General features: G+C 40.7%; 3 protein-coding genes across 6 annotated transcripts; 1 reads left to right on the top strand and 2 right to left on the bottom strand.

Moving 5' to 3' along the window:
- Positions 1 to 3004: 3004 nt before the first annotated feature.
- LOC122051065 (receptor protein kinase-like protein ZAR1) lies at positions 3005 to 6482 on the bottom strand. The gene is made up of 2 exons (XM_042611999.1): positions 4868 to 6482; positions 3005 to 3934 (listed from the first exon to the last, which is right to left on the bottom strand). Exons 1-2 carry the CDS (start codon positions 6480 to 6482, stop codon positions 3246 to 3248), a joined length of 2304 nt encoding a protein of 767 aa, XP_042467933.1. The 3' UTR covers positions 3005 to 3245.
- Positions 6234 to 15838, top strand: LOC122051066 (very-long-chain 3-oxoacyl-CoA reductase 1-like). 4 transcript variants are annotated; one of them, XM_042612002.1, is made up of 4 exons: positions 6234 to 6368; positions 12086 to 12952; positions 13311 to 13380; positions 15418 to 15838. In XM_042612002.1, exons 2-4 carry the CDS (start codon positions 12312 to 12314, stop codon positions 15673 to 15675), a joined length of 969 nt encoding a protein of 322 aa, XP_042467936.1. In that variant the 5' UTR covers positions 6234 to 6368; positions 12086 to 12311; the 3' UTR covers positions 15676 to 15838. The 4 variants fall into 4 exon arrangements, with proteins under 4 accessions (XP_042467936.1, XP_042467937.1, XP_042467935.1 ...); XM_042612003.1 differs by having other exon boundaries at positions 6240 to 6368; positions 12092 to 12952; XM_042612001.1 differs by lacking the exon at positions 6234 to 6368 and adding an exon at positions 6509 to 6647 and having other exon boundaries at positions 12092 to 12952.
- Positions 15839 to 16749: 911 nt separating this feature from the next.
- On the bottom strand, positions 16750 to 22970 carry LOC122051064 (protein RETICULATA-RELATED 1, chloroplastic-like). Its single transcript, XM_042611998.1, has 8 exons — positions 22392 to 22970; positions 20978 to 21142; positions 20679 to 20771; positions 20505 to 20620; positions 18706 to 18804; positions 18325 to 18630; positions 18070 to 18234; positions 16750 to 17443 (listed from the first exon to the last, which is right to left on the bottom strand). Exons 1-8 carry the CDS (start codon positions 22860 to 22862, stop codon positions 17170 to 17172), a joined length of 1689 nt encoding a protein of 562 aa, XP_042467932.1. The 5' UTR covers positions 22863 to 22970; the 3' UTR covers positions 16750 to 17169.
- Between the last annotated feature and the right edge of the window lie 587 nt (positions 22971 to 23557).

The raw sequence follows: 23557 nt of genomic DNA, 5'->3' as shown, positions 1-23557 counted from the left end.
TAATGATTTATTTAGTTTCAACTAATTTAATTCAATTCAATTTAATTTTAATCGAATACTTAACCCTATTTGAAAGTATGCCAAAACATGTATTTATGTATAATTCGTTCATTATTTTCAGGCATATATTGATTTTGAGATAGTAAAAAATTTTGAGAGAACAAAATAATTTTATGATAGACTACTTGATCGGACCAAGCTCTTGAACATCTGGATCAGTTATGCCAAATTTGAGGCTTCTATTGGCATAAAAGACTAAGATATGCACAATGAGATGCAGAAGAAAACGATGACAATGCAGAGCAAAAAAAGAGAAGATAAAACGGTACAAAGATAATTTAGCTTAATTTTTCTTGTTTGTGATTTCTTATCTTTAGTAATATCATTATTAATTGGAAACTCATAACAGTCGTTTAATCTCTAACATATAATTTTTTTTTCAACTCGCACTATAAGAAAAGTTGGGTTTATGGGTGCTTACGGGCAAAAGTTAAATTTAATTGGTAATATTTAATTTTTTACTAATTAAATTTAGATTTAGCAGTTAATATTTAATTTTTTACTGGTCAAATTTATTTGACTGGTAATATGTAATTTTTTAGTTAGATTTGTAATATTTAATTTTTTACAAATCAAAATTAGATTTGGTCGGTAATATTTAATTTCTTATTGATGATTAACGTGACTTCCTCTCCCATTTAAAGTTAGATTTGGTTGGTAATATTTAATTTTTTATTAATCAAAGTTAGATTTGACTAATATTTTAATTTTTTTAATTGAATAAAGTTATATTTGAGTGATAAATTATAATTTTTTTGGGGACTAAAATTAAGTTTGATCTATAGTTTTTAAGTAGGGGTCTAATTGAATCGAGCCGAGTTGAACAACAAGAGATTTGAGCTCAACTTGGTTGGTTTTTCCCTACGCTCAAGTTCGGCGTAAGCTCGATTCGAACTTTAATTTTATATAAAGAGAGATTTAATAGCCTACATATCATCTCATGGTGCACACTTGAGACTCCTCGGATTACCTTAGCTTACTTATCTTAGGTGAGTTTTTTTCTTTAATTTTTTTAGTTTAGAATTTAGAATTTAAGATTTATATAGATATTGTATTTAAACTAATTTTTTTTTTAAAAAAAAATTACACTTATTCTCATAAGATAATTAAGGTAACGGCCCTCTAGTTTTATAACAGTAGCTTCATTGTCCCAAATTATAATTTAGGTGGGTTAAATTGGTTTTAGGTTGAGTTGATTTTTTCCCGAATTTAACTTGAAATCTTTAAATTCAAATTTGATACCGATTAATCTGAACCCGACCTGAATTATCCGAAAACTCAATTCAAAATGATTTTTATAAACTATTTTTTAAATAATTCTTTACTTTTATTTCAATACTCCATTATTATCATACTATATATATATATATATATATATATATATATATATATATATATATATATATATATATATATATATATATATATATATATATAAAAGTATCTTAATTTTTAAAATAAAATTTAATTTAATCCTAAAAAATCCATTAAACTCTAAATTCGGATCCCTGATTGATCCGAATCCTATCCGAAAATTTTCAACTCAAAATCCTTCAAACTGAACTTGACTCAAATCTGAAAATATCCAATTCGAACCCTTTTTTTTTTTGATCGACTTAGGTTAAGTCATCAAATCGGATTTATTTTTGATACTTTAATTCTATTTAGGACGTAGAAAAATATTATATATCATTTGCATAAAAAACAATGCAAATCTTGGCGATTGATTCATTTTTGGGAAAAGAAAATGAAGTAAAAAAAAAAAACCAAAAAAGGAGTAGAACTCCAAATCGATGCAACTAATGAAGAGTATGTTGGTCAATCATAGGGAGACGAACTCTAGGAAGCTTGCAACCTCAACAACTCCTAAAGCTTCCTCTTCTCACATCATTTTTAAGTGCAAATATTTCAAAATTCAATAGATGAGGTGGAATTCATTCCGATAACGTTGTTAAGCGAATACAAAACTTTACATGTTTGGCCATCACCCTTCCTCTCCTTTAACGAATGAGAAGTTCAAATTGTACCTTCCCTTTGAATGCCTTCCTTACATGTAGAATCATCTTCCCTTTTGTCCTTGGTCCCTCCTAGCAAGAGGCAGCGATATACCAACCAAAATTGTACCATCAGCATAACCTAATGACAAGTCATGTTGTCACTCTTCGAAACACATTGATCTTAGCCTACCAAGGTCAATGCCACCCAATTGAGCAGGGAAGGTGTTAGGATTTGGAGATGGAAACCGAGTAACTGACGTGGCTCTAAATTCGACTCCACCTCGCCCAAAACACAAACAAGATGATGTTTGTAGCTCAAATGCTCGTGTGGGATGATTAGTGCCAAGTATAAGTGCGACAAAAAAAAAGAAGATAAAACTAAAACACATTAATGTTGTGCTTCAAATACCCCACTATTACTCTATGATCATAATCCACCCGATGGGCACTCTTAAAAGTTTGCTACAACCACCCCTTGATAAGGGGCCACAGGGCAAGTCAATGCACACTCAAAAATAACAAAAGAAAACTACGAGTAGCTAGATTATTGGGAGCTTGAGTTAAAGCTTTTAACCTGAATTTAAATCCTTAGAGTCCATTGAGCACTTGATGCAAAAGAATTCCATTGAACATGTGCTACAAGCTCTACAATAACTTTTATAATAGAGGTTTCAACAACAAAATGGAAAAGACCTCTGATCCATTGGATGATTAGATATAGATGGGTAGAAACTTAAGGTTCTTTGGTTAGTCAATTGGTCAATACAGTAGTCTAGTCTCTAATTAATGAATTAGTGCAATAGATTATTATTTAAATAAAAATAAAAATATTATATTCATCAAAACTTAAATTGAATCTAGTTCATAGTTGATCAACATGTTCAAGTCTGTCATACATTTATTCAGCTTAAAATTATAGTAAATCTAAATGGTCAGCAGAATATGAATTAAAATGAATAATTTCCTTGTTGAAGATTTTACAACCAACAACTCATTTCGTAGGCTACTTCTATGTTAGAAAACAATTCCATTTATAAATGATTTTGCTAGGGAATATAGAACATAATGGTACGTTTTTTATTTCATGTTATTTTCATTTCATTTTACTGTCATTTCATTATATTTTTTTTCTTCTTAGTTTTTGTATTTATTTATTTTAATTTTATTATAGACAACATTGCGATTGATCTAATCGCACATCTTAAATTTTACACTAAGTTTGCTGCTGCAGTTAATCCTATCGAGCTTTTCCGATACCGTTTTCATCCTCGGCCTCGCCTCCGGGTCCGCCTCCGCGCACGCTAGGGCCACGTGGAACGCCGCCGCCACCTCCTTCCTGCCGTGCACGTCGTGGACCGCCACCGTCGGGTCCACCAGCTCCGCCAGCGGCCTCGCCTCCTCCAGCGCCTTCCTCGCCCACTTCACCACCCCCGGTTCCCCCGACGATGAAGCCGCCTCCGGCGGCTTCCCGGTCAGCATCTCCAGCAGTAGGACGCCGAAGGAGTAGACGTCGGACTTCTGGGTGGGGCGGGAGGCGGCGGCGCGTGTCTCTGGTGCGCTGTAGGGGTTGGTTTTGTCGAGGAAGGGGGAAGAGGGTAGCCCGAAGAGGCCGCCGCCGCCAGCAGCGGCTGCGACGGAGGAGGAGGAGGGGGTGGCGGCAGATGAGGATGGGCGGGTGATGAGTGAGATTAGGCGGAGGAGGCCGAAGTTGGAGACGTAGGGGTTGAAGTTGGCATCGAGGAGAATCTTGGAGGGTTTGAGGTCGCCGTGGACGAACTTGCGGGAGCTGCAGTCGTGGAGGTGAGCGAGGCCGCGAGCGGCGCCGCGGGCGATGCGCAGCCTCACTGGCCACGTCAGAGCCGGCTGACCCGGTCGACCTGCCCATTTCCCCCACAATATCAATTATCAATAAATCCAATAAGCAAATTTTAGAAGAAAACATTCAAAAACTATTTTTCTATTAATTATCCATCAAAAGGCAATCTTGTCCGATGATAGAATCCGGATTGGACATCTTCTTCACGGAAATTTCACTGGGCTTAGCTAAGCAATAGAAATCCGATTCTGTCCCTCGATGCCCTGTCCGAGGAGGCTCACCTCCTTTTCGACCCCACTGTAAAGAACAAAAACCAAAAGCCCCCACTTTTGCCACACACTTCAAGATAAATATGTTTGTCCCTAATATTTTCGTCAATACGTCTCAGAGAACGCCGAACAAGATATTGTGGCAAAAAAAAAAATGAATACGTTTACCCCTAGTGCTCCAGTCAACTCGTCCTAAGACCAACACTGAGAAGGTAAATCACGGGTGATTACTCATCTTTGGAATAATGACTAGCACATAAATGAAGTATTTACTTCGACTTTATCGAAATTCGAACTATAAATCTCATTATGACAACATTTTATATGTTAATCATTAGACTCATCCCAGAGACACTATGGGATAAGATATTAATGACAAAAGATGAATATACTCGTACTCGACATCTCCTCAATCCGTTTCAAGTTCAACACGGAACACGGGACATAGGACAAGACATGCACCTGCGTTTAGTCGCTTTTGTCGACTCAATTAAATGGCCCGTGTCAATCCGCTTCATAAATGAGAAAGGACCCACAGCGACCTTTGCCCTCACGACGAGGGCAGGAGAAGGACGAGGAGAAGAAGCCTGAGTCCTGACCCAAATAATTAATTGAACAGCTAAACTGTGTTGGTAGGTGCGGTTTCGTTTAATTGTTTTTTATGACGCGTAATTAACCAACCGTAATTAAATGGGAGTTTTGACCTAGAAGGTTCGGTTGCTAACCTCGAAGGGCGGTGGCCAGATTGCCGTTGGCGATGTAGTCGGCGATGAGAAGTTTCTCGTCGGGAGCCCAGTAGTGGGCCCGGAGTCGCACCAGGTTCGGGTGCCGGACTCGCCCCATCGCCCTCACCTCCGCTGCGAACTCCTTGGGCCGCCCCCCGCCGCCGCCGCCCTGCCCTAGCCTCCGCACGGCCACCGCCGTCCCTTCCCCTACCACCACCTTGTAGACGATCCCCTTCGGGCCTTTGCCGAGCACGTACGCCGACGCTCGCAGCAGCTCCTCTAGATCTACCTTGAATTCCTTGTCCATCGCCACCAGCTTCCCCTCCGCCGCCTCCGACGACGACGATGATGACGCCGAATCTTCTTCTTCTCCCCCCTTCTCTGCTGCCGGCTCGCCGCAGCACGTGCAGCGCTGGATCCGTCGGCCGAATCGGTCGCTTCTTAATTTGGCGCACCCTTCGTTCCGACTCTTCATCTTCCGGTACGCGCAGACCACCACCAGCCCCACCAGCGCCACCCCGGCCGCGTCCGCGACCGATATCAGCACGATCAGTCCCGCCTTCATCCCCCTCTCACCCTCCCTCGCTGCCTCCTTATCGGTGCTCGTCGCCGCCGCGGAACCCCGCACCGGGCCGGGCGCCTCCGCCGCCGGCGCGGGCTCCAACTCGCAGGGGATCAACAGCGGGACGCCGCAAAGCCCCGGGTTGTTCAGGAATGCCGTTGGGCCCTGGTTCGCCAGCGATCCCCCACCGGGGATCTCCCCGGAGAGGTTGTTGAAGCGCAGATCGAGGCTGACCGTGGTCGGCAAGTCGCCAAGCGTGCTGGGGATTTTGCCGGAGAAGCGATTGTGGGAGAGGTTCAGCGTGCCTCCGAGGGAGTCCAACTCGCCAAGATCGGGCGGGATGGGCCCCTCGAAGGCGTTGGAGGAGAGATCGAGCTGGGCGAGCTTCTCCATTTCGCCCCAGATCCCGGCGGGGATCACGCCGGACAGCCGGTTCCCCATAAGAATGAGCCGCTGCAGCTGGCGACACCGGCGTAGCGCCGGCGGGAGGGGGCCGGCGATGGCGTTCCTGGAGAGGTCGAGATTCTGGAGACGAGGGACGTCGCAGGCAGCAGCGGGGAATGTGCCGGAGAGGAGGTTATCGTTGAGCAAGACCGAGCGAAGGGAGGTGGCGTTGAAGAGCTGGGCGGGGACGGGGCCGGTGAGGCGGTTGCCATGGAGGTTGAGGCGTCGGAGGAAGAGGAGCGTGCCGAGCTCGGAAGGGATGTAGCCGGTCAAATTCTCGTTGAAGATGCGAATGCCGACGACGCGTGGGTCGGCGTACCCTGTCACATTGGCGCAGGAAATGCCAGGCCAGCTGCAGGGGTCGTCGTCGACCTCCGTCCACCCGGCCAGGGAGGATTCGGGGTCTTCGGACACGGCCGCCTTGAAGGCGAGGAGGGAGAGGCCGTCCGGCGACAATGCAGTTATGTGAATGGTGCAAAAGATGATAGTAAGCAGGTACCCTCTTATTCTCTTCATCTCGCAGTAGCACTTACCCGTCGATGCTAATGGTAATGGTGATGGTGATGCAGTAGAAGTAGAGTGGTATATAAGAATACTGAGTGCAGGCATTTTGGAATGGAAGGTGAGTGGTAGGTGTCGGCGTGGTTTTCAGCGCAAGTGGGATTTTATTGCTGGGGCCAGAAGAGGAGACGAAGGTGAGAGCGTGGAGAGTGGCACAAGCAAAAAGGAAAGGAGAAGAAGCTAAGGGAATTTTGGAAGGGGGATCCATCTCAGGTATGTATAGTTTTTTTTTTCTTTTAAAATATCTGATTAATATGGTCCGGTCCCACGTATTTATCATCGGGTAAATTTGGGAAGTTTAGATGAGTCTTGGCGCCTTCGTAGAGGTATTGCATAGGGATGATAGTTTTTTTCGCGGGTTTGGGATCTGTGGGGAAAATTCGAAATGGGGATGGGGATCTCCGATTTTTCGGGGATGGGGCGGGTTTAGGACGGGTATGAGAATATTATCCCCATCTCCGAACCCGCCCCGAATATTATTATTATTAATATTAATAAATAATAATATGATTTTTTAAAAAAATATTAATAATAGTGTTAACATTAATCTATTGGCTTCAAATAGGCAACAAGATCTGTGAGGTCTGTATGTACTTCATGATTTACCTGAGCTATTATTTGGAATCATGTCTTCTGTATTTCCCTGTTTGTCATCCTTGCAAGAAATCGAGCTGAATAAGACTAGCTGGAATGCACTGTTTGAGCCTTACCTTTTCTTTGAGACATACAAAAATTATCTCCATGTTGATATTGTTGCTGTCGATAGATCATGGAGATGGGACGGGGATGGGGAATCTCCGAACCCGTGGGTTCGGGTTCGGGGAATCCCTGAACCTGAAAAAATGAAAACGGGACAGGGATGGGAATGACAAACCCGCCCTCGTCCCGTCCCATTGTCATCCCTAGTATTGCATGTAAAAAATGATAATTCTTATTTTGGGCTCTCTTTTAGGATTATCCAATCTGTTTGATCAGAAGATGATATTGCTCATCTCAAACGGTCCATATCATCAGCCCTACAAATCATAAGGGCATTTTACTTTAGCACATTGGCTCTTTACATGCGGAGATCATACATCTAATAATGTATTTTACATTCACTAAGCATTGACCCTAAGACTTATTGACCTAAACATGTATGTATCAATTTTATCAAAAAAATAAAAATAAAAATAAAAATAAAAATAATAATAATAATAATAATAATAAAGCTATGAATTTATGGAGTCCAATTTGTGCCGATCAAATCTTGGTTGTTCTTTGTTAATCAACTGGTTGAGATTTGATTCGTCTGGATTGGCCGGAATGAAGAGCTCGTAGAGGGAAATCATAAGGAGGAGCCATTTTCCTCCGTCTAATTAGTTGGATGAGCTTCTGGTGTAATTTATGTGTGGGTAGAATAACGGTATAATAAAGTGCAGACAAAGTCAAGGTTAGAGACGAATTTAAAATTATCTGGTAAGATACAGTAACTTTTATATCATGATAGTAGGTATACAAATCACAAGAACTTAGAAGAAAGATGCTTTTAGAAGTCTCCAGAAATGCAAGAAAGGATGAATATGGAATGATTGGATGATTCTATTGCACTCTAAGGTATGAAGAGTTGAGGGGCCTTTTTCATGAATACTTGAGTCTCTTGGATCAAGTAGGTTTGGTCATCCATCTTGAATCCAAGGATCACAATGTGTGGATTGTGCCCTTTCATCTGGGCGAATCAAACGAATGCCTTGATCGTGTCCTTTCATCAAGCCGAGTCTGATATGCCCATTTTGAATCAAATCTATATAAAGAATGACTCCTCAAGAAGCTCCTCGCCTGCAAAGTGCGCTCTAAATCGCCCAATGCGGCATGCGCGGCCTAGCAGCCTATAGCACTTTGTCCTAAAAAACACAATGATTTACCTCAGCTTAACGTGGTGGTGGTTGGTGGGGTTAGTTTTTTTTTTTCCTTGGTCGGGGATAAGTGGCTTTTTAGCCTTCATGAGTATGCATCATAACGACACATTTTAGTAGCACGCGTTATATTTTATTGTCCAGATCGCAACTACTGAATGTCATGATCTACATTGCGTGTTCAGAGTCCTACTTTGTTATTTTGTTCGACCACGAGCTAACACTTGCAATGGCACTCGAATATTTATTTCCAATGGATTGAGGTTTTGGTGGACTTATCCTACGACAGAGGACAACATGAATCGAGTAAGAGTAAAGGTCTCATATATTCTATTTGTTGCATAGTTACAACTTCAATGGGGGTTAATCTTGGTCGGAAGCTAAGTCAGACGGAGCCGGTGACAAAGGCAGGAGCATTGACAGAGGGAAAACTCAGCTCTAAGACCTGAAGATGCGTGACGGACTTTAGGTCTTCGAGCGAAGCAAGGTAAGATGATCGAAAATGATACTTATGGACTTACGTACACCACAAAGAGATCACATGAGAGCGTTAGGTCGAGAACCAGGGAAAGAGTCTTTGGTATAAGTACTTCGACGCTCAAGTCAATACGGTGGTCGAATAAAAAGTGGAGAAGAAGATGAACAGTAAAATTGTAGTAGATGCATATGTGCGCGCGTACTTGGCTAAAAGACAGAACCCTTTTTATACTACCTCTTATAATTTCTGTAATAATGAGGCCTCAGAGAATGTCGGGTGTTGGAGAATTACGACGGACTTCCATTTGATAGAGGAAGGTTCCGTGGTTTGTATGTGGCAATGTATCAGAATATTTTCTGACGAATATCTATTATTCTCTGATAAGTGGTGACGATTTTCTTACAGCGTTGTCCCCTAGTGATAGCATAATCAGCATTGGGGCCAACCAAGAGTACACTGAGAGTTATGCTTATGAAAAGTGATGGGTTGAGCCTTGGGGGGTCCGGCTAGTGCTTGAGCCTCTTGGGAGGAGACTAAGAGTTGTGCCCATGAGAAGTGATGGGCTAAGTCCTAGGGTTCGGCTGACATATGAGCTAACCGGGAGCAAACTGGGAGTTGTGTCCATGAGAGGTGATGGGCTGAGTCCTGGGGGTCCGACCGACGCTTGGACCGTCCGAGAGGAGACTGAGAACTATCCTTAGAGAAATGATGGGTTGAGCCCTAGGGCTCGGTTGGCGCAGGCGTCGATCAAGAGTAGACTGAGAGCTGTGCTTATAAGAAGTGATGGGCTGAGCCCTCAGGGTCCGACAGGTGCTTCGGCTGCCTGGGAAGAGGTTTTGGTGGACTTATCCTACGACAGAGGACAACATGAATCGAGTAAGAGTAAAGGTCTCATATTCTATTTGTTGCATAGTTACAATTTCAATGGAGGTTGATCCTGGTCAGAAGCTAAGTCAGACGGAGCCGATGACAAATGGAGGTTGATCCTGGTCAGAAGCTAAGTCAGACGGAGCCGATGACAAAGGCAGGAGTTGACAGAGGGAGACTCAGCTCTAGGACCTGAAGATGCGTGGCGGGTTTTAGGTCTTCGAGTGGAGCAAGGGAAGACGATCGAAAATGGTACCCATGGACCTACGTACACCACAAAGTGATTGCATGAGAATGTTAGGTCGAGAACCAGGGAAAAAGTCCATGGTGCAGGTACTTCGACGCTCAAGTCAGTACAGTGGTCGAACGAAAAGTAGAGAAGCAGATGAACAGTAAAATCGTAATAGATGCGTGTGTGCGCGCGTACTTGGCTAGCAAACAGAATCCCTTTTTATACTGCCTCTTATGACTTCTGCAATAATGAGGCATCAAAGAATGTCGGGTGTTGGAGGATGTACGATGGATTTCCATTGGATAGAGGAAGGTTTCGTGACTTGTATGTGACAATGTATCAGAATATTCTCTGACGAATATCTGTTATTCTTTGATAAGTGGTAACAATTTCCTTACAGCATTGTCCCCTAGCGATAGCTCGACCAGTATTGGGGTCGATCGAGAGTAGATTGAGAGTTATGCTTATGAGAACTGATGGGTTGAGCCCGGGGGATCCGGTTGGCGCTTGAGCCTCTTGGGAGGAGACTAAGAGTTGTGCCCATGAGAAGTGATGGGCTGAGTCCTAGGGTCCGACGGGAATAAATTGGTAGTTGTGTCCATGAGAAGTAATGGGCTGAGTCCTAGGGTCCGACGGGAATAAATTGGTAGTTGTGTCCATGAGAAGTGATGGGCTGAGCCCGGGGGGTCCGACCGACGCTTGGACCACTCAGGAGGAGATTGGAAACTATCACCATGAGAAGTGATGGGTTGAGCTCTAAGGCTCAGTTGGCGCATGCGTCGACCAGGAGTAGACTGAGAGTTGTGTTTATAAGAAGTGATGGGCTGAGCCCTCAAGGTCCAATAGGCGCTTGGACTGCCCGGGAAGAGATTGGGAGTTGTGCTCATGAAAAGTGATGGGTTAAGCCTCGGGGGTCCAGCTGACACTTGAGCCAACTTGGAGCAGATTAAGATTTGTGCCCATGAGAAGTGATGGGCTGAGTCCTGTGGATTAAACAGACGCTTGGGCCGTCTGAGAGGAGATTGAGAGTTGTGCTCATGAAAAGTGATGGGCTGAGCTCGGGGGTCCGATAGGTGCTTGGGTCATCCGGAAAGAGATTGGAAGTTGTGCTCATGAAAAGTGATGGACGGAATCTTGGGGTCCGGTCAGTACTTGAACTATCCAAGAAAAGATTGAGAGCTGTGCTCATAAAATGAGGAATTAAGTCTTGAAAAAATGATCCATTTAGACATATACTTCCCGACCTTAACTACCGTTTCTTGACTCTTAACCACCATATCTCCTTAATTATTGACCTCACATCATTATTCCTGGACCATCCATTACTCGTATAAGTGGTAATTGTGGAAACAGCAGCATAAAGGAAGATCATCATGCTTGTTGCCAGTGGAAGAAGGGAGCAGCCCTGGCACTGGCAGCTCCACTAGTTGCTTCATGATGAAACCTTGCTTGGGAATTTAACCATACATGTTAGTTCCTTAGCTTCTTCATTTGCCAGTTCGTTAACCATCCTCACGGTACATAAGGCAAATCCTTAAAAATGTCCAGTAATTGTAGATACCTTTGGGGGTCGATCACTTAGACAGGAGATATCCAAGAGTGGGAGTTAACAATACATTGTGCAAAAAAAGGTGGATCCCGTCGTCCAGTGACCCCCTAGGCCTGGCTTCATAGGGATCGTAGAAGGAGGTAAATTAGCGGTGAATGCTGGCCCGGGTAAAGTGTGGTGTCTTCGAAATTTAACACAGCCGGTCCAGATTATTCATCCAGTGCGTGTCTGTGGACCTTCGACCCTACGACTCATTGTGCAAGGATGTCACGTCTTAACCGGATGATCCAGCCCGGGGCTGGGTGTTAACAATACATGCAGATACATAACATGGTACTTGTAGTCTAGACATGGAACTGACAACTGCATGCTTGTGCAGTGCAGAAAGCCATAGGTATAATGACATCCGATCTGTCTTCTAAGAACAGAAGGCCACAGAATACTGCCTTTCTGACACCAATTATATGTCGAATACTTTCCAGATTAGTCATGGTTTATATATATATATATATAAACAAATATTCAAACTAAATTTGAATTAAATTAGCTCTTATAAATCTGGAATATAATATAATTTATATACATTAAGAAGTTAATCTTTAAAATACTTATTTTATTTGAAATTCAAAGTCACAGGAAGGATGTGTTCCAAAAGTAAACTGATCGGGTGTGATTTTGAGCTGCCTTGTGACTGACGAGTTCTCCGATCGCTCATCAACCTCAACAGAACGCAACCGTTTCCAACTCTCTCTCTCCACGTCAGCCGTCAGTCGGTTCAATTTGAGTTTATTTTGCCCCTTCGCCACACAACAAGAAGACAGAAGAAAGAAGAAAGAAGAAAGAAGAAGAAGAAGCAATGGCTGCCTGCTCCTATCATCAGCACCTCGAAACCCTACCTACGTGGGTCCTCCTCCTCGCCGGCGTCGGCCTCCTCGCGCTTCTCAGGATTTCAATCCTCCTCCTCCGTTGGGCCTTCGTTACCTTCCTTCGGCCCGGCAAGGACCTCCGCGGCTACGGCTCCTGGGCCCTCGTCACCGGCTCCACCGACGGCATCGGCAAGGCGTTCGCTTTCCAGCTCGCCCGGGAGGGCCTCAACGTCCTCCTCGTCGGCCGTAGCCCCGAGAAGCTCCGCGACGTCTCCGACGCCGTCCGCGCCGCGAGTCCGGACGTCCGCGTCGACACCGTCGTCGTTGACCTCTCCGGAGAGCTCCACGACGGCCTCGCCCGACTCCGGAAGGCCGTTCGGGGCCTCGACGTCGGGATACTAGTCAACAACGCCGGCGTTTCCTACCCCTACGCCAGGTTCTTCCACGAGGTGGATGAGCAGCTGCTGAGGGACCTGATTAAGGTGAACGTGGAGGGGCTGACCCAGATCACGCAGGCCGTGCTGCCGGGGATGCTCGAAAGGAAGAAGGGCGCCATAATCAACATCGGTTCTGGCTCCGCCGTCGTCATCCCATCTGATCCACTATACGCTGTTTACGCTGCAACTAAAGCGTAAGATTTGTTCCCGTTTAAATTCCAGATCTGATCTCTGTTCGCTATGTTTTCTAGGCAAAATGCACATCTTTGGTCAAGCGAATGAAGATAAAAAAAAATATCATGCTGTGTTAAATGAACAACAAAACGATTTGAAGACTAGTTCATTCAAGATTATCTAAGGAGATTAGTTTAAGGCATAATAATAACAAACGGTGCAAGGTGTAGTTCATCTTTGATTATTACCTCAGTTGCTTTTCTTGGACTAACATGGAAATTAACTTCACTTCTTTTCTTCCTTTTTATTTCCTGAGTTTGGCTGGCTTGTAGCCTATATGATCTTTTGCTTGAAACTGATCTTTAATATTTTGTTCAGGTACATTGATCAATTCTCAAGATGCTTGTACGTTGAATATAAAGGCAAGGGGATAGATGTGCAATGCCAGGTAGTATTCTATCTGTTTTGTATGTCCTAGATATATTCTTAAGACTAAATCATTTCATGCTCTTCTCTGGCCTTACCTTTTTACAGATGACATGATAGACTCTAAATATGCTCTATGATACTTGACATTAGTACTTTTCCGCAGGTACATTATACTTGTGCTCTTACAAACTTAAAGTAAGAATTATGGGATCGAGTTACATTTTAGTTAATGTTGGCTCAATGAAGGTTATGGTACATTCTACGACGACAATAACTTTGTGAGGTTTTCTGTTTAGAGAGTAACTCAGATGATATATTGTGAAGATTTGTGCCTCTACTTAGTGTAACTAGTATATAGTAGGATTCGGTATCATTAGTACCAACTAGCAATGTTGCTTTGACCAATCACGTCTTTGACAAGGTGATAATGGACGCAATTCGCTTTGTCTCTTCCTATGGAACATTTGATCCTCAGTCAAATGAATGACACTGACTATCACAGCAACCAACAGTCAGTTCTTAATTCCTAAGTTTACAATATCAACCTCTAAGCCAAAACAGCCACTTTCATAGCCTCAATTACAGCCACTTTTGATTAACTATATTAGTGCCTAAAGCAAAATGTATTACTCACGACTCTCTTTGTCCAAATCTTCTGCAAATAACAAGGTTTTGCAGAATCTTTCAAGTATCTGAAAACACATTTCATTATTCACTATTGATTTTTCTCAGGGTTTACCATATATATATCTAACTCATTGCATGGGGATATTAAGACAATTACATGCCCTGACATACACGAGATCGCCTATAACATTGGAGTATATAACATGTAGCATCTCTTCTCATGAGTCTATATGGTGATAGAGCTGCTGAAAGCCCAAAACGGATTAAAATGTACTAACAGATTTGACATCTTTCACGTCAATGTGGCTCAAATCTTCTCAATGTATCTCTTCTCTGTCAAACAATACATAAATAATCCTTTGTTCACTTCTTGGAATAAACAAAAATTGCATACCTAATTCTTGAGAAACTATGATTAATCACAAATATATCAAACCTCTTGTACCACTTTCATAGATGATTTGGTTAAGTCAATATAAAGATTGCTTCAACCAGTAAAATGGTCTTCCTTGCCTTCAACAACAAATCCAGCAGGTTGTTGTATGTGAATGTGTTCTTTTAGGTTTCCGCGTAAGAATGTTGTTTGATATCTAGTTCTAATTCCAAATCATGCATAGCTATTACAGAATGCAAAACTCAAATGGAATAGTGCTTTACAACAGGAGAAAACACATCATTAGAATCAATACCTTGTACTTGATTGTATCACTTTCCAATAAGTCGGGCATTATATCTAAAATATACTTGATCTTGAAGACTCAATTGCAGCCAATTATCTTCTTCCACTAGGACTTGGAACTAACTCCCAAATACTACTCTTACGCAGAAATGTCATATTTTCTTCCATGGCAACTAACCATTTCTCTGAATTATCACTGGAAATGGCTTGAGAATATGTATAAGGTACACCCTCTTCTTGATGTCCTTAATAACATCAGTAAAATATAGAGAACCAAACTTTGAATTGATGGTATATTTGTTTGGTTTCTTTCTTCATTAACCCTAGTACTGGGATATGATTGTGGATTATATGAACTGTAGAGACCATTTGAACTTAATGAAGGACCAATTTGAGGAATGGATAATGTTGTAGAATGTATGTCTTGCTGTATGCCTTCTAACTCCAAATTTAGGAGACTTAAGATCATCACACTGCAATCGATAATCTTTTAACTCCTGAAGTATAACCTCAAAGCAAACATTATTTAAATCTGGATTATGTGGAATGTCTTTCTATCTTCCAATTTTTCTCAATTACAAATGCATGTATATTTCAGTGATATCTGAGTTCTCGACATCTTTGTGAAAGGCCTGTAAAAAAAAAACTTGGAAGTCTAGAACACTATCCTTGTTCTAGAAGAGACGAGTTGTTGCGCGTATCTTTTCACTGATTTTGGTCTGTGCATGATTTAGTTTCTACTATGAACAGGTGCCCTTGTATGTGGCTACAAAGATGGCATCCATCAGGAGATCTTCCTTGCTTGTTCCATCGGCAGACACTTATGCTCGTGCAGCTTTACGATGGATTGGCCACGAGCCAAGATGCACACCCTACTGGCCTCACTCACTCATATGGTGTCTGCTTTCACTGATACCGGAGTCCCTGATCGATCAATGGCGCTTGGGCTTCTGCATGAAGATTCGTAAGAAGGGGCAGCTCAAGGATGCTAATAAGAAAGATCAGTAGGAGAATGTTAGTGAACTTGTATGTGGTACTTCGTTTCACTATTGTTTCACCTTCATTTGAGGTTGCCTACTTCATATTGAAATTTCTGTTTGCAAGTTATACAAAGACACCGGAAACTCCTTGGGCAACTATTCGATTGATATCCTTCAAACCAATTATTATATTAATTTTTAATGTTATTTTTTATTAATTAAATGCCTTTGAGGAATGTCTTTCTTTCTTCATATTAGAACCGAATATCAATTTCATAAATTATAAATTATAGAAGACAGTTCAATCAATTTACAGTCTTAAGCTCAAGATTTGGATTTTATTTCATTTTATTCTAGATTTCATTCTGATTTTATTTAATTTCATTTTACCGTACCAAACGCCCCCTTTCAACCGGTAGTAGCTCACCTAGAAAAGTATTTCAAGGCCATGTCAATACAGTTGATCAAATGTAATATCAAAAAATAGTTGACCTAGAAAAGCAATTGAATGTCTTGTGTTGTAGAGTTGATCAAACGAAATCATCATTGGACGGAACCCGAGAATGTTGATGTGCACCTTCTTAATCGGTTGAAAATTTTCATAGGACAGGACGAGGAAAAATTTATCCTACTTCTAATCACTTGACCGATTTATCTCCTTTTCACAATTTAAAAACAGACCAGGAGGAACGCAGGATAATCACTGCAATTATTACTTCATGTCCCTACATCCCTCCCGATAGTTGAAAGTATTTTTAAGGTGGAATTTTTTTCTTCTATTTATTTCGTAAAAATAAAAGGAAGATTATTTTTTTTTTAGCAGAGAACCACGATCTATCTATTTCAGCTGTTATTTATATAGATTTGTGCTATCATTCACCTACAATTAATGTTTGATAATACTAAAGAAAACAATATTTAGTCAATATCTCTCTCATTTTGGGGAAATATTACCAGGGAAATCTTTTAAGTGTAAGCCGAGTATTATGAGTGATCAAGGTGATACTGATACTACAATTATTATGGAAGCACAGATAATTGCTCTAGCATCTCTGCCCCAGAAAGCAAATATTATTTTACCAAACAACTGGTACAAATTGACTGCGAGGTTAAAACGAAAGGTTGAACAATTAAATCAAAGCTTACATGCTTTAAAATTGATACAACCTAGGGAAGTTGAGTTATGGCAAGTTCTTGGCAGCAATAATTATGGATCCACCATGAATAGGGAAAGCAGATAAAAATTCAACTGACTCTGACACTCGAAGATTACAGCTGTAAGAAAGAATATCTATTCCTCTTTTCTACAAAAAGAAAAGGAAGAAATTTAGACAATGCGCAAGTTTTATATGGTCATTAGATCATTTCCTCAGTGAATTGACATTTCAGGGGCATTGTCCGGTGACTATGATACCCATATTGCCATCCTCAGTTCAATCTAATATTGCGAGAACGTAACCGCAAGCTAGGCCTAACACCTCCCGTAAGAAAATTGTTGCAGTTGTCTTAGGATAAACTAAGACTATGCTGAACTAGCATTCACTTTTTTCCTAACGATTCTCTTGCGGCGAGGTTTTGTGGGTGTGGATTCAGGTTCGCCACTCTGCTTGATTCCAAGCAACCCAAGACCAGAAATTACTGCATTCTTTGAGATGAACCATTTCGAAGGTGAGCTTTCCACTGAATCTGAATGTCTGCTGTACGCCTTCAACAAATCCTCTGACTGAACAAGAGGATCTGGTTCTAGGCCAAGCCAAGCGTGTCGTGATGTTTCTCCCAGCTGAGCATTCAGTATTCTGCAAAGAAATTTTAGGAAAAATGTAACCAACCAGTAGACAGTAGCCTCTGCTATGTTATCTATAGAAGTTCTTAAAGATGACCTTCAGAAACTGTGAGCTGATGACATACTTTATTTATATAATATTTAAGAACTTAGCCTTATGCATAGCCACAACACCCGCCAAAGTGGTTACATGTTTAGTCAATCAATTTTAATTATAGTTGAAAGAAATTTAAGAGAAACTTTTGGATTTTCTTTATTTGGTTAACTTTGTGAGAAAATTGATTGACTATATTTAGCAATTTCAGCCAAGCAGAAAATTTCATTTGGTCCATTTCAATTGTATTATGAAACTGCAGTTGCTTAACTTGGATAAATCAAGGAAAAAATAACAAATAAAACCAGAGTGATGATGTCAAGACCATATATTAGCTATTGGAAACATAGAGAACAACTATTGAAAAAGACTAAACAAAGAGAAGTTGGAGGCATCAAACTACCATATTGAACTATGGTAATGTTAAGTAACGTGCAAGCATCCATTAGTAAGTTGTAATGGTATCATTAAAATAAAACATAGTACTAGTAACTTAGAAGTTCACACAAAAAAAAAATTCAAGTGCATCAGCCAGATAGGAATACCTCAATGCTGTACTAAAGAAGATTGCAACTCCAAGAACATCGAAGTGGTTGAGCATAGTTCTATCAATCCCATTTAAAAGTTGATAACGCATGTTTGCATATAATCCTAAAAAGGCGCCATAACCAAGAGCATTGCTACTTACAGAAGGAATTGTCACTGATAACCTACCAGAAAATTGAGTTAAGAAACCATATAATTAAATTATCTTCAAAGAGTTATTCACAATAAAAGGGGGGAAAATAGAAAACACCAACCTTCCCTCCTTCTTGGCACCAAAAGCTTTTGATATAGCACCTTGAATTGTCCCTGCAGCTAGGCCCAGTAAAGAAAATTCTGCTGCTTTGTAGAAGAAAGAATAAATTCTCTTCTGCAAGTCAAATTCTCTCATAGGATAGCTATTCTCAAAAATATTATTGGGAAGTTTCTGAATTGTATTTTCCAAGTCAAAACGGAATGTATTCCCATATGAACGACAAGGTGCAAGGGACCAAACAATTATTCCATTACAAGTCATTGCAGTAAGGACATTGACGAGTGCCAATTGCCATTCTTGCTTGATTCTACATCACGGAGGAGAACAGATTAATAATCAGAACATATAAAAACATCTCCCTTTCGTGTGATTAAGGTAGTACCTCTCTTTGCGATTTTTGAACTCCCACCAAACAGAACAAGCACAGGTCATTGTCTCTTCTAGCAATAATTTAAGTAAGAAAGCTGGATCTGCAATCATTCTGCAAATCACAATAATCAAACCACAAACATGAGAATAGTAGTTTAACAGATATTGATAGGTAGACAACTGATTGAGAAACCAATAAACCATAAACAACTGACATTTAGGCAACGACTATCAGCTCATTCTAAGATATTCTGCTTAAACTTTTACTCAGCACTTTAGCAACTATAGGTACACGGATTCTAGAAACTTTAGATGTCACTTTAGTATATATGTCAATAAACAAGCGTTGGCAAATACAAAAAAAAAAAAAAGATATGTGAAATTCACTGCCTGTGAACCAACCAAGTTAAAACTATGGCCACCATTCATGTGTGCAACTCATTAGCTTAGAAGCAAAATTTACATGATGGTACTTCATTTTTTTTTTTTTTTTGAGAAAAAGGATGATTTGCACAGAAGAAAATCACAGAAAACAAGAAACATGAGTAACACAATGAAATTTGTCTAGAACATTAGCATATTCTGTGCCAAGTCAGTCATATCATATTTATGTAAATCCAGATGTGCAAATATATGTCATAAGGCACATCAAAATACTACAAGGGCCATATGATTTGTTAAGATTTCACAAGCACAAGGGAACACCACAGATGATAATCATTTAGATGACATATACTAGTTGATATCTGTGCATACTCAATTGGGAGATAAAAAAGAGACAGAGCAAGTCCATGGTTATATTTTAATGCTTACCTATGTCAAGGAGAAAAAAGTTCCAATGTATACTAATTTGTCTGAAGGGCTATCAAGATTAAACATGATAAAAGAATATCTAATTACAATCATTCAAAGTGTTATACAAAATGATTAGATTTATCATAAAATTAAAAAGAAATATTGGTAATATAGAGCAAACAACATATTAGATGAATAACCTCCATCACCTAAACCAAGCAAGAAAACCATCAATATAACTCAGGAAGAAATGTTCTTAAGGAGTAACAAACATCCACCCCCATTGGCATTGCAGATACCCCTGGTATCTGTTACAATTATATGCAGTTTCCTTCTTTTAACTACGAAATATTACCGAAAGTTCTGCATATTCTTCTCCAGCTTCATCTTAAAATAATCTATTTCAAAATGGATAGTTAAAAAGGACTTTGTTTGCAAGTCAATTAGACCACTAGTATTTATTAACATAAAAACTAGCATAATTGTAAAAGGTTGAAGGGGGGAGTACTTCCCAATCTATTGCATAACGACAAAACAACACAACTTAGAATAAAGAGCACAAGATAACAATTTCACAATAATTGTTATAGTTTATCAACATGTAACATGTATACTAAAATATCAGGAAGATATTCTTCCCAAGATAGTGAATTCATACTTTCATTCTTTGAATATGAGCCGGTGCCTAATTATAGTATTCTAGGATAATTCAACCGACCAGAAGTTAAGACTTAAAACATTATATGAAGAAGAGGATGTGTGTTCTTTTTACCTTGCAGTTGATTATTCATTTACAAACAAATCAAAAAACTTTTAGATTAAAATATCGAATCAAGAATGTTGAATTAACTCATTAAATTTATATGCTTAGTAAATAATGTTGCACTCCATACTACAAACATCATATAAGAATCGTTGAGATTAGCCATTGGTAGCTCATTAAAATGAAGCACTAAAATCAACAGTGCTATTGTTCATAAAGTTATATAATTATTGTTGACATTAAAAGTTAAATACCTTCCAATGAAAGCCCTAGATAACCATTCGGGAACCGTTCGAGAAATGGCTCTAGAAACAGTTGGTCTTGCATTAATTGCCAAAAAGCGCACCATCTGGGCAGAACTCACCAATCCCTGTGGCATTCATAAATTTAATACATTTCCTTTCAATGATTAATATACAGGATATTACCAATTCATAAGCTTGTCTAAGACCAGCTGGCAAGTTTGTCATGCTCTTGAACCATTCCTGAAGCACAGCATCCACGAACTTCTTGTCAAAAAGCTACATGAACGAAAAGACCATTAAATTTGAATATGGACGTGGAAAAAATGCATTGCTCTTAAATAAGTGGTTGCTCTACAACATATGTGACAAGTAAAATTACAGATTTTAGATTACATCAGATGCTCAATACAGTTGTTTATGAAAAACAGTCAAAGGGAAAAAAAATTTTGAATTTCAAAAGAAATTTTAAAGAATTTACAAACCTCTTGAATAACTATGCGTCTTCTGAACAATCCACCTTCCTCTCCATCATCCTCTTCATCAAAATCATCAAAGTAATCATCATCATCACCATCGTCATCTCCTCCATCACCTCCTCCATGGAAATTCTTTTTTCCTATATCTCCTCCTCCACCACCAATTTCTAACTGAATAACACCGCAAATGAACAACAAAGACGTTATAAAAAGTGAAATATTGTTCTTAAGACAAGGCAATCATTTAATCAGTGACAATGACATGCCCTTTACAAAGATAATGTAAGAAAAGGCACATAAACGTTCCAATCTTGCATCCTTAGATTTAGTGTTTCCAAATCAATATAGAGGGAACTTGAAACATTTTGTAAGATAGTGATGCAGAACTGAGGAAAGGAGAATAGGTGGATAGAAGGCAAAGACGAGATAAACCAAGGAGTAAATATTAACTATAATAATGAAATTACGACATCCATACACCTATATATACACTTCGAATCAAGGAAAACATGGGGACGGAGAGTCAGTGAAGGTCATGTGAATCCTTACCAATGAAATTACAAGTTTACCCAAATGACATATAATAAAGTAAAATATAAATAGGTGGTCGAGTCAGTTATTTTACCACTTCAACAAAGATTATAAAATTTTCAGATAGACAAAGATAGTGCATGCCAACTAGCAGTTATCACAGCATGACAGTTGCATTCAAGATCAAGCGTCTGTAAGTGGGGTAACTGTACTCTGTTGGAGAGGAGAGAACACAAGATCTCCTGAAGAGAAAGGAAACTGAGTCCTAAAATTTATATACAAATGAGAACTAGACTGGAGTATTGGATAAAATTGGCAACAATTGTTGACAAAGATTGGAGACAATCCAAAATCTTTCCCAGAAACAACACAGCAAAATTTAACAGGTTTTATCAACTTCATCAATTATTTGATTTTTGGCACTTTAGGTAGTGTCAGTTTGGACATCCAGATTTTACAGTCGACAGTTATAATTTCCAAAAGACAGACAATAAGTTCTGTAGGCCTCAACTCCAGATCCACATATGTTTAAACAAGCATTAGAAAGAGCAATATACAAGAAGTACAAAGCAATGAAAATATGATTCTTTTTATAACTTTACACTATCAAATAATTGCCAAACGTCGCTAATCTCCATCAATATCTGCATAAATTGGATGGAAGATAGCCGACATTCCCAAGCTAGAGCTCACTTCCTTAATGAAGGCAAAACATACGCAGCGAAAGGATAGTATTAAGCAATAGCATAGCAACATCCAGAACATTAAATAATACTAGAGGGTGAAGAACGAGAGGACAGAACAAAGGAGAAGTTAATACTATCCAAAAACGAAAAATTCTGGAAATTCCACCAAGAAAAAAAAAAGAATCCTAAAATTACTCCAATACCTGGGGATTCGACTTCCTCGTCTTCTGCGACAGATCAAGCTTCGACTTCTCCAGCGTCACAGCGCCAATAGCCCCATACTTCTTCCCCCCTTTCATCACCGTCGAGGACCCGGAACTCACAGCGGACGAGGAGCAGGATGGCGTCCCGGAATCTGGCGACAGAGAGAGACACCGCTCCATCGATTCCACAGGCGACAGCGAGAAGCACCGCTCCAGCGCCTCCCTCCCGTCGGAATCCACAGGCGCCGGGGCATAAGCGGACGCGACGAGAATAATTCCAGCGCGATCCCTACCAAAGCCGAGTCCTACGGGAAAAAGAGCGAGGCGGCGGCGGTGACGGCGGCTGAGATTGGAATTCTGGAGCCGCAAGAAAGAGAGGGCTCTGGGCGGCGACGCGAGGTGAGGGCGATGGAGAGCCATGACAGGCCGCGGCGACGCCGAGGACTGGAAGGCGGCCTGGGAAGCCATCATCTCCGCCGCCTCCTTCCTTCCTTCCTTCCTCCTTCCTCCGCTCCTGTCAGCTGTTATCCCCTTTTCCCCTATCACCAATCTCCTCTTCGCCCCTCCCTTCCCAACTGCTGTTATTATATCGTAACCCTTCTTTTCCTTCCCATCCAAATTCCGCACCGTGACCTAAATCCCATTGGACAATTTTAATGGACCCACGACGACATCATCTTGAAAGCCACTCACAGCTCTCGTTTATGTGACTTGTGAACTCGACAGAATACGGGATTCTCCACCGAGGCTAGGGATCGTTGAACCAGTCCATCGACCGGAACGCAAACCGACTGAAACGAGCCGAGACCGGTCTCGATCACAATTTAAGTGTCTAATTATCTGATATTAACTCGTGGTTATTCTCATTCGGACAAGAAAAAAGAGTAACTAATGTAAAAGAGGACGATAATGTCTGGAAGAGGGAAGGTAGAAAATTAGAGATGTGATGATTTTACTGATCGATTGTAGAGTTCATTTTGCTCTATAGAATAAGTAATATCAATGTCGAGTCAAGAAAAAAATTCTTGGTGTTGACCCTTCGATGCTCAAATCAGTCACCGGAACTGTAGAAGAAGTGGAGTAACAGTAGAACTATCGCAGACAATAAATAATACATACATCCGTCGGTGATGGACCTCCCTTTATATAGAGCTCTAGTGGGCGAT

Source organism: Zingiber officinale, chromosome 3A (genome assembly GCF_018446385.1).
Source record: "Zingiber officinale cultivar Zhangliang chromosome 3A, Zo_v1.1, whole genome shotgun sequence".
Classification (NCBI taxonomy): domain Eukaryota; kingdom Viridiplantae; phylum Streptophyta; class Magnoliopsida; order Zingiberales; family Zingiberaceae; genus Zingiber; species Zingiber officinale.
The sequence above is the reverse complement of the archived record's forward strand: the minus strand, read 5'-3'. Positions and strand labels throughout refer to the sequence as shown.